The sequence below is a fragment of the Gadus morhua genome, chromosome 18 (assembly GCF_902167405.1).
Source record: "Gadus morhua chromosome 18, gadMor3.0, whole genome shotgun sequence".
In the NCBI taxonomy this organism is placed as follows: domain Eukaryota; kingdom Metazoa; phylum Chordata; class Actinopteri; order Gadiformes; family Gadidae; genus Gadus; species Gadus morhua.
In genome coordinates, this window is record NC_044065.1 from 11,914,556 (window position 1) to 11,928,659 (window position 14,104).

Sequence of the window (14,104 nt, forward strand, 5' to 3'; positions counted from 1 at the left end):
CATGCACAAATGTGCACTATACCAAACAGTGATTGCCATTGTTGTACATAGCTATTTGTTTATTACTTGTGTAAAAGTGCATAGTTACGTGCCGCCTCAAATGGATCAGAAATCAACCCCGGGAATATTATTGGTTGGCCAACACGTATTTTTTAGACTGAAGACAGCAAGCTGACATTCTGCAACGATATTCATGTAACAAGTTGAATTGTGGAAGTCTGGTAGTCGTCTTCTTTACGTGAACATGTCCCGGGTATTGATAGTGGGCGCCGGGGTAACTGGTAGTTTATGCGCCTGTCTTTTGAGGAGAGAAATGCAAAGCAAAGTACAAATAGTCGTGTGGGACAAGTCAAGGGGCACGGGTAAGTTTAGACGATTTAAAGGGTGCCATTGAATATTTCAGCAGAACTTCTGAGGATTGTGTTAGATTTGGCATATTTGCACAATACAAGTAGGCTTTAGGCTTTATGAACAACAATGTGGATTGCCTGGAATCCCAATAGGCTGCCTGTGTAAAAATATTTTGTTAACGCCAAGCTGAATATATTTAGCTTTGCATTGCTAACAGTCAATTTAATTTAAATTCACACGTATTATAGATGTGATGAAGACAATGGAGATGTCAGTTTGTTCCTCAACTTTATTCTTCCATTTAGGGGGAAGGATGTCGACCAGTAGAAATCCAGACGGCACATCTAGTTTAGCAGATCTGGGAGCACAGTATATCAGTGCTACACAGTACTACGCTCAAGCACATCACAGGTAGGTGTCTGTGTCTGTCTTTGGTGTTTCCACTCTTCCATCAATGTTTTCTTCATGGATTTACATTGTTTTGGCTGTCACTTAGTTTTGTGCTTATCTGGTACAATGGGTCTTAAAGTCTAGATTGAACCCTAGGTCGAAAGGTTCAGGGTTCCCAATCAACACCTGCTCCTTTGACATTGATCTCAATTTACTGTAAATCGCTTCTAAATCACTACTAAATCGATGAAATAGTCATCAAATAACTAAATTAGTTTAGCATCGGTTGTCATGCTTTGGTTTGGGTGGGAGTTTAGGCTTAAACATTGGCTTTTCCCCCGCTTAGCATCTATGCAGAGCTTCTAGCTCATGGAATACTGAAACCTCTGGAAGCTACCGTAGAAGGCCTTCGGGACGTGGATGGCACCAAGAACTATGTCACTCCAGCGGGCATGTCCTCCATCGCCAAGCACTTCCTCAAAGAGTCAGGTGATCAATCAATCAATCTGACCGGCTGGCGGACCATTCGACTGACATGGTCCGTCACACAATGATGTTTTTTTTTGCCCGTCCATATTTCATCTATTTTTCCTTATTCACTCATGAACATTTAAATGTTGTCCTTCCTTCTTTTTTTCAATACATCTCCATCTTCTCCTCAAAGATTTTACTTCCTCAAATACTTCTCACACTCTCTCTTATCTATCTATCTATCTATCTATCTATCTATCTATCTATCTATCTATCTATCTATCTATCTATCTATCTATCTATCTATCTATCTATCTATCTATCTATCTCCTTTCTTGCTGTGTATTTATATCTCTTCCTATTATCTCATCCTTTCTCTGTCTTCTCTCCCTCTCTCCATTCCTCCTAACGAGAAGGAGCCCAGTTGCACTTCGACCATCATGTGACCAGTCTCTTCCGAAGAGGTGCATCATGGGAGGTGCATAGGAAGGGTGGCGAGCCGGAGAAGTTTGACGCCGTGGTCTTAACGATGCCTGTGCCTCAGATACTCCAGCTGCAGGGTGACCTGTCAGATCGTAAGTCACAAGAACACACAGACACTAATCCACTCGGCCACCCCGAACCACTATCCCAATAAGCCAATTACTGAAGTAGTCTGACGTACATTTTCTGTCCAAGTGAGCAGTTTCTGTAGCCATCACCTTGGCTGCAGTAGTTCAGGAAGTAGAGCGAGTTTACTTTTTCCCTGGCGCCTCCCAGCTGTGTGTCGAGGTGTCTCTGAGAAAGACACCTAACTCTAACTGCTCCCGACTGTCTCCTCACAACCATGTCAACCATGTTGACACCGTCCGTGTGTGTGAATGTTTGTATGTAAGTCTCTTTGGACAAAATCATCTTTTAAATGTTAATGTAAATGTAAAAATCACCTAATGCCACATTTCCACCGCACATGTAGCTCGACTCGACTCGACTCGACTCGACTCGACACGACTCGACACGGTAGCAGCACGGGTCGTTTTCCACCGCAAATAGTACCTCCTGGACGTGGGCGGGGTCGGCTGCGCGAAAGGGCCGTGACGTATGTTTGTACGCGACGCAAACAACACCTACGCAACCCACACATGACATGGACAGAACCCACATGGAACAACAATGGAGGACATCGATGCGATGGTATTCGTGCTGCTCGGTCTGGTGCTTTTTGTCAAGAAGTTGAAGAAGTGGAATATGTTGGCTGCGGCGCTGCTATGGCTGTTACCAGCATGGTTGCCATGTCGCTCTCGTGACTTCGTCACACTCTCTGGCCAATCAGTGGGCGGCCGTCTGCCGACGTCACCTTTTAGCATCGGCTCAGCTCGCTTGGAACCTAGAGCGAGGCGGTACTAAAAAAAGCAGCCACTTCAGGTACCAGATACCATGTTTTCGCGGTGGAAACGCCAAAAATGCAAGCTGAGTCGAGTCGAGTCGTGTCGAGCTGGTACCATGCAGTGGAAAAGCGGCATTACTGGCCTAGGGCATTGAAGAAAGTAAGTTCTCTTCCACCAGGGCATGAAAACATGTATTTTCCCCCTCCGTGGTGGGACTGTGTTTTGGGTTTAGTATACTAGTGTGTGTCACCACTAGGAGTGGTGACACACTCTATGGGTATGTAGCATGAAGTCCTTCAATGCTGGTTCAGATAATATTGGGACAAGCCTTGGGTTCAAAGGTAACCCACGACAACACGCCCCCTGTTGCTGAGGCGAGCCCTCTGACTGGAGTGTGCTGCGGGAACATTGACAGCATCATACACTGAGAGGGCATTGACAGTATCATACACTGAGAGGACATTGACAGTATCTCACACTGAGAGGACATTGACAGCATCATACACTGAGAGGACATTGACAGCATCATACACTGCATGATGGACTACCTGAACCTTTGCGTGGACATTGTTGTTCCTGTGAAAACTGAGCGCTGCTTTGCTCACAACAATCCCTGTGTAGGTAGCAATGTCAAGGACCTCCTCAACAATAATAATAAGAAGAAGGCCTTCCAAGACAGGAACATCAAGAGGGGGGTCAGGGACGTTAGGAGGGCCGCCACGGGCCGCTAGCAGTGGAATGGCAGTGCAACAGAAGGTAATATGGAGAGAGGGAACGAGTTAAACCTCTCCTATATCCAGCTTGACTGCCCTTACCTGTACCAGCTTCAACACCTACTGTCTGTCCAGCCGTCACCCCCTCCCCTCCCCATATATCTGCTCAGGCACTCTCCCCAGGCCGTCCCCTTTCACTTATCAGCACATCAGGTCATGACAGTGGCCCATCTGCAGCCCCCCTACCACCCGCCCGCCAACACACCATCACCACAGGTGATCAGAGGAGAGCTGAGCAGACTTTGCTCAGAGAAAGCAGCCGACCCAGACAAGGTGCTCCCAAGACTATTAGAAGCCTGTGGCACTGAGCTCGGGGACCCCCCTCAGCACATCGTTATCCTGAGCCTGCTGCTGGCGAGGGTCCCCACACGGTGGAAGACATCTAGCCTCAGCCCTGTGCCTTAGGCGGGATACACACCAAATCCGGCGTGGCGGAGTTTAGCGCAGACTGCTGCTGCAAAGTGGGAGTGTCACTTCATGGCCCGTATGTGACGTCATGTGATACGATCAAACGCAATTCCCCCCATTCAAAATAATGGCTGTACTGGGTTTTTCATCGCGATGCCTGATTTGGTCTGAATCTGCCCTCAGTGGGGGCTCCCCGTTGTGCCCCAAGGCTTCAGGCCGGCAGCATTAACATCACATATAATGAAGACCCTGGAGTGGCTGCTCCTCGACCCTCTAAGGCCCCAGAGAAGACCCCCACTGGACTACTAACAGGAGAGGATGATGACCCTCTTCCTCCTCCAGCACCTCAGACCCCAGAGAAGACCCCCACTGGACTACTAACAGGAGAGGATGACCCTCTACCTCCTCCAGCTCCTCAGACCCCAGAGATGACTCGCAATGTACCCACACAATACCTCCCTGGCAGACCTCAGGATGTCAGGGAGTCTAGGGGCCGGCTGGCTGACTTGTGTGTTGTATGGTGCCTGTCAAACAAACTGCAGTCGGTGGACTACTATGGGATGGTGGTGGACTGTCTTAGGTCCAGGCCACTCCCGCAGCCATTCCCAAATGAGGGGGTTGATGAAGAGAGGGGGTCAGAGGACCACTGGGTACCTTAGGCTGCAGCTGGTTGACACACTGGGCTGATCGGAGAACATGGAGATTCTCTACACAGGAAAAGGCTAAGCCGGCTCTATTTTCTGAGGAGGCCGGACCCTTTTAACATCTGCAGGAAACTCCTGCGGATGTTGGCCGGTCCGTGGTCGCCAGTGTTCTTTCCAATGCGGCGGTGTGCTGGGGAGGGAGGGAGGACGGCGTTCAGGAGGGGGACGCGATGCCGCTGGTCCAGCTGGGGAGGTTGGCCGGCCTGCCCTGTGGTCGGCACGGAGCCGGACTCTCTGGTGACGGTGGCAGAGAGAGAAACCCTGTGCAAACTGCTGTCTGTCATGCTGTCTATCACGGACAACAACCGTCACCCACCCACACCTTCAGGCAGCAGAGGGGGACGTTCGCTGACAGGTTACCGACACAGAGCTGCTCAACCGACGGACTCGGGAGATCCTTTGTCCCCGGAGCCATCCGCACAGTGTATTATTTATTTATCTACTGCACTACCAAGTCCCATATGTACAGGACCTTGAAATTTGACTATCCTTTTCGTATCTTGCGTTTATGTTATGTTTTTTTATTGCATGTATTGCTTTTTATTGTGTTCCATACTGGCTGGCTATATTTCCTTCAGGATTAATCCGGTATCAATACACTATCTATCTGTCTAATTCTGCCAAATACATGATATTGTGGACTAATACCTATAATTCTGGTGTATATATAAATGTATACACATTCATCATTTATTTGTGATGTCAAAGATGCATATCATGGCGCATGTCACTATATCTAAAATGGTGATGCATCCTATATATGAGTCTGTAAAGTTGTCTTCTAAGAGGAGGTGAACGTAAAGGAACCATGTTGTTTCTATGTCTGCATGAGCTCCTAAAGGCATACTGACACCAACATGTGTTCTCATCCCTGATCATTATGGTTTAGGACGACATTCTAGCCCTCACTGTTACCATGGCTACGGAACATCACACTGCCTTTAACCCTATACCAAGTATGAGAGGCAAACACCAGACTAAGATGCACACAAGCACAGACAAATGCAGACGCACACAAAGCATATTTTAGTGTGTGTGTGTGTGTGTGTGTGTGTGTGTGTGTGTGTGTGTGTGTGTGTGTGTGTGTGTGTGTGTGTGTGTGTGTGTGTGTGTGTGTGTGTGTGTGTGTGTGTGTGTGTGTGTGTGTCCTACAAGTGGATTATGTCACTGCAAAGTACGCCTTTGTCTGAAGTCGCAGTAACCATATTCAACCTGTTGGGGGCAATAGTGGCCGTTACCCGCGCCTGGCTGCAGTGAAGAAATACAATCCTTTCTTTGCTTCTCTGGATTTCCTAAACGCATTAAGTCTCTGTATGACTTATCTGTCTGTCTGGCCAATAAATTAATTCAGACTGGCTTCTTTTTATCAGAAATGTAAGCAGCTTAAACGAAAAGAAAGAATACACCACAAGTATTCATACGTTCGCAGCTGCCAAAAGTGTTCCTAAAATGATTAATCACCTGAATATAAACAAATACAGGCACACTGAGGAAAAAGCTTAGTTTCAGGACGTGTTTGGATATCGACTTAGTAAAGGGGCTCCTCTATGCTGCCTCTTTTCCTGGCAGCGTTGCAAACACGCAGGGGAAATAATTCCATCCGTGTTGCAACATTTTCCCTGAAAGCTTCTGCTGCGCCGGCCACAGACAAGATAAGATCGCAAGATAGCTTCACTTATTTCACGTCTGAACCTCCAACCCCAACCTCGCCCTGATAGGTTAATCGTTAACCTTGATTAGCATTGTGCCACCCTGCCCTTGTTAGCGTAAACTTCCTTTTCACATCTGACATGGATTTACGATGAACAAAAAAGTTCTTGGAAGCCATTTTTTGTGGATTCTTTCTTCCCTTTTTTTCTTTAGCGAGAGCTTTTGGATGACCTAATTCAAAACCCATTTCTGAGAATAACCGTGTGTGTGCGTGTGTGTGACTGTGCACGCGCGTGTATGTGCGCGTGCACGTGGCGCTGCATGAAACGGAGCTTGTGTCAGCCCCTTCGGTGTGTGTTTAAGATGATGTCACCCTGGGCTAATCTGATTGGCTCACAGGGACAGCGCCCATTTCCTCCCGGCAGAGAAACACACACACACACACACACACACACACACACACACACACACACACACACACACACACACATTCTAATAATAACATTCTCTGTGTAAATGATTCCTCAGACAGGATGGGGCACAGTTTCATCCCAAGGGGCAATGGTGTGTGTGTGTGTGTGTGTGTGTGTGTGTGTGTGTGTGTGTGTGTGTGTGTGTGAGAGTGTGCATGTGCATGTGCCTTTGGTTTCCATGGCTTACCTTCGCTATAAAGTGTGAGATCCTGCAGTGAAGCTCCCTATAGATGCAGTCCACAGCCAAACTGCACAGCTAGTGCTTCCATATGGTCAAAGCTAACCAGGAAGCATTATAATGTAAAGCCAAATAATATGGCCTAATAATATATACAGTATACTGATAACATATATAATATATTTTATGTATAGAACAGTATTTGATTTTCTACGTTCACTTTGACATGAGATGCCCTCATATATGTGGATCGCTGCTCTCTACATAAAGACGTTTTCAAATGAAGGTTAATTATATTTTCTGTGTCACAGCGACAACCGGGCGTCTCCTTGGATTTCGAGAACACTGTCAAAGTGACACCATGTCTCAATGCCCCATTTATTCAATCTGGATGTTCTTCAACGTGGCTTGACCTCAACTCAACAGGTGGTTCACAACTGCTCTGTGAGGCACACACACTGAGCAGAGAATCCCAGTTTGGAGCTACGACGTGTAGGGTACAGCTGGGCAGTAGGTCAGGATCTATGGCTGACGGCTGCTGCGATACCGATCCACGGGGCAGAGATGAATTAAACCAGGAACGTCAACGATCACCATCGTCTTTTAGTGTGTCCCCGATGTGTGTGGGCTGAAACCTTTTCAACAGCAAAGTGGGACTCTGGGCCCAAAATAACAGTCTGACGTCATCGCTGGGGCGCACAGCTTGTGGTTGCTAGCACAAACCGGCGCACATGTACGCACACACATGCACACGCACACACACAAACACACACACACACACATAAACACAGGAGGGTCTGTGGCAGGGTCTTTGGTGTTGGATATATTTCTCATGGTCTGTTTGCCTTGACGACAGCGAGAGAACGATGGCCGACCTTCACGTGTGTCCGTGTCCAGCAGTGGCCCACAGTATTCACAACATCATATTCATGTCGAGGCTGGGGCCAGGGAGGAGCTGGGGGGGCAAGGTGGATGGGTGGAGGATGAAGCAATGGACGGATGAATGGATTCGTTGACGAATACATTGATCGATTTGATGGTTGAACGATGGATCGATGGCTTGCTGGATGAATGAATAGTTGATGGATGGATGAAAGGACGGGAGGGGTGGATGAATGGATTGAGAATCGATCAGAGGACGGTTGAGTACGTCGATGGATAGAGGAACAGCTTAACCGACGACCAGACGGCTTAACCCCCCCTCTCTCGCCCTTCCTCCGCTGGGGCTCCAGTGCTCGCTGCGGACCAGAGGGAGCAGCTGGAGGCGGTGAGCTACTCGTCGCGCTACGCCCTGGCTCTGTTCTTCCCGCCGGCCGCCACCGTCCCCGTCCCCTGGGCCGCCTGGTACGTCCCCGGGAACCCCTGCATCCGCTACGTCGCCGTGGACGACCGTAAACGTGGCCAGGGTGAGTGCAACCCTGACCTCTGTCTGTCTCTCTGTCTGTCTGTCAGCTGCCCCTCCACCACCCCCCACCTCTCTACAGTAACCATGTATTTGTAACAGTGTCCTCCACCACCAGGTCTTTCAGGACAAAGTCCTGTGTACGTGACTGTACTTTGATGTTTTGTATGTGCCCAAATACCTCCGTGTTAGTATGTGGGTGTACAATACAAACTCATGCTTCTCTCATGTTTGTATTGTATACCGATCATTTCTGTGTGTGTGTGTCTAGAGTCTCCAGACTGCGGGTCATCTCTGGTGGTCCACACCAGCGTTCCGTTCGGCCTGCAGCACCTAGAACTGGACAAGGAGGAGGTCCGGCCAATCATCTTGGAGGAGCTCCACAAGCTAGTTCCTGGTCTGCCTCAGCCAACCAGCACCAAGTGTCAGAAGTGGAGGTACTCCCAGGTGAGTCAGGTGGAGCTCGTACAAGATGACGACAGCATAGTGAGATGATAGATAGATATATATCTTATGGTTTACACTTTGGTTGTTAACATATATGTCAAATAATAAATTATTTGTCTCCTGTTTTGGAGAATGTGGGAAAAAGCCAGAATTGCAGTTATGTAGATTCATCACTCCATAAATTCTACTTTAAACCCGTGCTAAGCACAAGAAGAAGTATAAAGTCTTTAATATGTCATTCAATGGGAAGCACGATTCAAGACAAATTTAGAATTGAAATCTTAAATGAATACATCAACTGTTGTTTATTTCCATATTACAACTTCTAAGATACGATCTGTTCATGCCAGTGGAGCACGATTGTCTAAGAGTCCCCTGGGGTAAGAGGGGGCCAATAGGGGGGCAGTTAGACCTGTCACCTCAATGCCCTTTCCCAATGCCAGGGTCTCTCGAGCAAGGGTTTCAACCGACCGCCGCGATAAGCACCTCTAATGTAATCCTTTCGGTGTGTTTGTACTATTTGTGTGTGTGTGTGTGTGTGTGTGTGTGTGTGTGTGTGTGTGTGTGTGTGTATGTGTATATGTGTGTGTCTGTGTTTACGTACATGTGTGTGCCATGTTTCTAAGCCTTTGTAAACATGCACATGCGATAGGTAGAGTGCAGTCTGTGTGTCACCAAGTGCTAAACCTGCATAATGTCTGTAGACGGAAAGGAGTTGTTGTGTTTTAAGAGGAGAGGAAAAATGACAACAATTTGTTTCCTTTTCAAGTGTATTTCCTGTTTATCCGTTCCATGTCCACAACATACCTCAGTACTGGGGACTCCATCCTTGGAATCACTTAGTACTCGAACTCATGATGAATTTCCTCCCCAATATGGAGCCGTTCGTTCACATTGCAGGCTGACGTGGTCCAAATTAGATTTGTACTTTTTATTCATGGAACGCAGATTTGATAGATTTGAAAAGCACACATAGAATTCAATGTGGTGTCTTTGAATCTGATTGGGGTAAACTTAAAAAAAAAAAATTGGTCCTTGAGCTGAAACAAATCTGAACCAGACATAGTGTTAGTAGTCAAATCGTAGCTGAGCGGAAAGGATCAGAATTGGACATAAAGGATGTTAATATGAATGTTGCATTATGGTTCAAGGCTAGCTGGCTGCTTACTCTTTTCCCACAAAGCAGTACATACTGATGTCCCTCTCTCCCTTACATTTAGTCTGCTGCTTGTTATATTGCTGCCATGTTGTGATCTGATGTTATGAACATTTATTTAAATCATTGTAGTCAACAAAGATCTGACCAAGAGGGCAGTTATTCATTTCTATCCACAAATATTTACAGTGTTCATATTCATGAGTGGTGCATACTTTTGTTCATACTAAAATAGTTTTGACTAGTCATAAATAAATATGGGTACTTAATCAATCTCTGTCCCTCTGGACGTCTCTCTCCCTGCCTCTCTCTGTCCATTCCTCGCTGTTTAGCTCTCTCTCTCTCCCTCTCTCCCGCTCAGTTTAAGCACACCCACATAGTTTGGCACATCACATGTACACACACACAAATACACACAAATACAGCATTTGCACAAGCATACAAATACCCAAACACATGATTGCACACATGCAAATACACAAAGATGCACAAAAAACGCATACACTCTCATTGTAGATACACACGCACGTACACACCGTTACACATGGTCCTGGCCTGTGGCCACAGCCTCCTACACAGATGTTCCGTCACCCCTGACCCCTGTGTGTGTGTGTGTGTGTGTGTGTGTGTGTGTGTGTGTGTGTGTGTGTGTGTGTGTGTGTGTGTGTGTGTGTGTGTGTGTGTGTGTGTGTGTGTGTGTGTCAGTGGTTTACTGACTCATTGGTTAATCTTGTACTTTTTAAATCCAGCCTATAGAGACTCTGCACAGACACTGTTCCCCATTTCCCATGTCAACAGGAGAATACAGACTCAATATTTACCACATCCCCATCACTCTCAACATTACCATATCTCTGTGACCAGTACAAAGGAGCATCTATGGTCAGGCAGAAAGGGTGGCCATCTTCCTGCGTTGCTGCAGTCATGAAGGAAAATAAGTTCTTGAGAAAGAAAATCCAAAATTTGAGAGAGAGGAGAGGGGGAGGCACAAATTGCAACAATAGTGAGTTTAATAAGATGGTATTCTTCAGATCTACATCAAGTCATTTGTGGACCATGTCTTTTCAAAGTTAAAGGCAACAGCCGTCTATAGCATACAGACTCCAGCCTGAACGCTGGAGTCTGTATGCTACAGACTCCATGAACGCCACGCTCCATTTGAGCTTCACATGACCCCCTTCACATGTTTATTATACTCTGTTGAATATCAATACATTCAAAACGACAGCAGGGATGGACAGCAGTACTATTCTGAGATTTAGGCCCAATCCCATTTCTACCTCTTACCCCTTCCCTTTAAGGGTAAGGGGTAAGGGGTAGAAATGGGATTGGGCCTTACAATTCATGGTAAGCCTGCTTGGCTGAAAATGCAGGAAATACACAAACACACGCACACACATAAACCGACAGCCGCGGCCTACTATCTTTGTGAACTATAGATGAGTGATATAGCCGTGGATGTGTATGCATGGATGCACGCCAACAATTCCAACGTCTGAGCGTCTGTCCGTCCCCGCCCCCCCTCCCCCAGGTCCTCACGGCGGTCCCAGGATGCCCGGGTCACATGACCCTCCTGGCCGAGCCCCTGCTGGTGTGCGGCGGAGACGGCTTCACCCACTCCAACCTGGACGGCTGCGTGGAGTCCGCCCTCAGGGTGCTGGGCGCGCTGAAGGAGGCCTCCGTCCAATGGGAAGCTCCCTGCTAAACATTGGGTCCCGCCCCCCCCCCTACCTCGTAAACACCCTCTGTGGAGGGATGTGCAAATAATTAACAGTGCAATCGTCCTTTTTGAGATTTTTGTTGAATATTGTTGAATTTGACATTACAAGAGATGGACATCTGGATATCTATTAATAAAAAATGGTTGAATAATATTGTCAAATGTGTTTATGTCATAAAACTGTTGACCGCACCCAGTGTGTGTTAACGAATCAAAAATGTATCCACTGGGACAAATATATCACATGACAGGAAGTTGGCTCTGAAGTATTATTTTTTTATTTGATCACAAATGGTAGTCACTTTGTTTTGAAGAACTTTGAACATCTAAGGCCTTAGCTTGTCGTCTTCTTAAAAGTCTTCAGATGTTTATGGCTTGTGGTCCATGTTGGATGACCATAATGATCACAGGTCATTGCCCTGATGGGTGGACCCTACACCTCTAATGTGGCACCAGCTCCAAGGGGTCCTAACCTGTACTGCTGAAGGCCCGGTACACCATTGACCCATGCAGACATGACTGGAGTCAATAGGGGGCCCTTAGCAGACTCTGGCTCTCTCTGGACAATGCGTACCAACTGGTGTTCAGGTGAAAACCTCCACCAACACAACCCGTCGTGCTGCTTTAGGTCCTGCCTCGATGCAAGGTTAACATTTTTTTGAAGGCGCACGTCAGACCCTTGCGTTGGACGCAAGGAGGTATTGGGTCCGTAAACCCCCTTGCGTTGCATCAACGTGGAACCATAACTAAGCCTTTAGGCCCCTCCTGCTTGGGTTGCAGGTGACCTCCCGTTGGATGATGTCATTGTTGGTGGTGTTGGGGGCAGGGGGGTGTTCATTTCAGACTGCTGGTGCTCCATGACAATGGCCTTACAAGTGACTATGGCTGTCAGAACGGGCAGAATCTGAACGTATCAAACATGGTTGGTTTTTTTTTGTGTTCAAATGTGCGAATGCTAAGGATTGACACGACGAGAAGTGAGAAAGAAAAACTCCCGGCAGCGCTTGGCTGAAATCGGTTATGAAGCCACAGCATGAAAGGAGATGGATACTGAGAGGGGGAGGAAAGAGAGAGAGAGAGACAGAGAGAGAGGGAGAGGGAGAGAGAGAGAGGGAGAGGGAGAGAGAGAGAGGGAGAGGGAGAGCAGGGGGAGAGAGAGGTGGGTTTTTATGCTCCTATGGGATGCATAATTTATAGGAGGCTCAGAGCGAGCGCGAGAGAGAGAACGAGATGGTGGGAGAGTGAGACAGCCAGAGATAGAGAGAGGTGGGAGAGTGTGTGTCTGTACGATGGAGAGAGAGAGAGAGAGAGAGAGAGAGAGAGAGAGAGAGAGAGAGAGAGAGAGAGAGAGAGAGAGAGAGAGAGAGAATATAGGGATAGAGAGAGGATTAGAACAAGTGGGTGAGAGAGTTGGTGATGGTGAGGGGGGGGGGGGGGGGTTTTGAGCAAGAGAGCTTAGCAGTCTTCTGCTGGTAGGTTCACATTACCTCACTCCCATCCTTTCACTCCCGCTCTATCTCTTCCCTCTACCCATTCTCTCTCTCCCTGTTTCCCTGCCTCTCTCGCTCGCTTCCGCTCCATCCTTTGATCTTTTTATAGCCGCTCATAAGAGAGAATTGGTTATGATTTGGTTACCACAAGGGGCTGTGTGTGCATGCGCCTGTGTGTGTGTGTGTGTGTGTGTGTGTGTGTGTGTGTGTGTGTGTGTGTGTGTGTGTGTGTGTGTGTGTGTGTGTGTGTGCATGCGTGAGTGCACCTGTGTGTGCGTGTGATTGGTCTTTGTGTCCACATTGTCCATCTAAGCATTAAAACATACGACAATTCCGAAGACAATGCATCACAAATGTTATCGATGGGTGTGTGTGTGCGTTTGTGTGTGCGTGTGTGTGCGTGTTTGGGTGGGGGTGTGGTTGGGGGGGCGTGCATATTAGTGTTAAGATTAGATTTTGATATGCATGTATATTTTAATGTGTACGGACAAATATGGAAAGCCCCAGATTATTGTGTGTGTGTGTGTGTGTGTGTGTGTGTGTGTGTGTGTGTGTGTGTGTGTGTGTGTGTGTGTGTGTGTGTGTGTGTGTGTGTGTGCACGTGTGTGTGCGTGGTAAGATGCCGAGGCCTCCTGCTGTGTGTGTGTGTGTGTGACCTAATTCCGTGCTGCCTGGTCCCCTGTGTTGGAGCGCGCTCAGTAGCGATGCTGCAGTGCATTATGGAGCCCGAGCTGATTATCATTTCTGCCAAGTCACTGGCAGATGGAACCAGGGGCCAGGGAGCTGGTGGCCCCTGCCTACACACACATACAGAGCCAGGGACGCACGCACACACACACTCAAATTTATATGCATTTTATATACGTACAGTAGTCACACACACATACACACACACACACACACACACATGCACAAACACACATTCATACACACACTAACACACACATACATATATATATGGATATATATATATGTATATTTAACCATACATACACATTATCAAATACACACAGAATAGATACACAACATATACTACCCCCCTCTCCCCACAGATGCAGACACACACACACACAGACACACACACCCACACAAACATGAAGATTAAAACAAACAAGGCATATAGA

At 47.4% G+C, this 14,104-nt stretch overlaps 1 protein-coding gene across 1 annotated transcript; it reads left to right on the forward strand.

Moving 5' to 3' along the window:
- Positions 1 to 118: 118 nt before the first annotated feature.
- Positions 119 to 11,644, forward strand: rnls (renalase, FAD-dependent amine oxidase). Its single transcript, XM_030339788.1, has 7 exons — positions 119 to 362; positions 657 to 762; positions 1,088 to 1,230; positions 1,629 to 1,787; positions 7,998 to 8,171; positions 8,439 to 8,614; positions 11,302 to 11,644. The coding sequence occupies exons 1-7, from the start codon at positions 245 to 247 to the stop codon at positions 11,473 to 11,475; spliced, it is 1,050 nt and encodes a 349-aa protein (XP_030195648.1). The 5' UTR covers positions 119 to 244; the 3' UTR covers positions 11,476 to 11,644.
- The last annotated feature ends 2,460 nt before the right edge of the window (positions 11,645 to 14,104 follow it).

Coding starts and splice junctions, on each gene's coding strand:
- rnls (XM_030339788.1), top strand. CDS start 245: ATGTCCCGGGTATTGATAGTGGGCGCCGGGGTAACTGGTAGTTTATGC. Junction 363..656: donor GGACAAGTCAAGGGGCACGG/GTAAGTTTAGAC, acceptor TCTTCCATTTAG/GGGGAAGGATGTCGACCAGT. Junction 1,231..1,628: donor GCACTTCCTCAAAGAGTCAG/GTGATCAATCAA, acceptor CCTAACGAGAAG/GAGCCCAGTTGCACTTCGAC.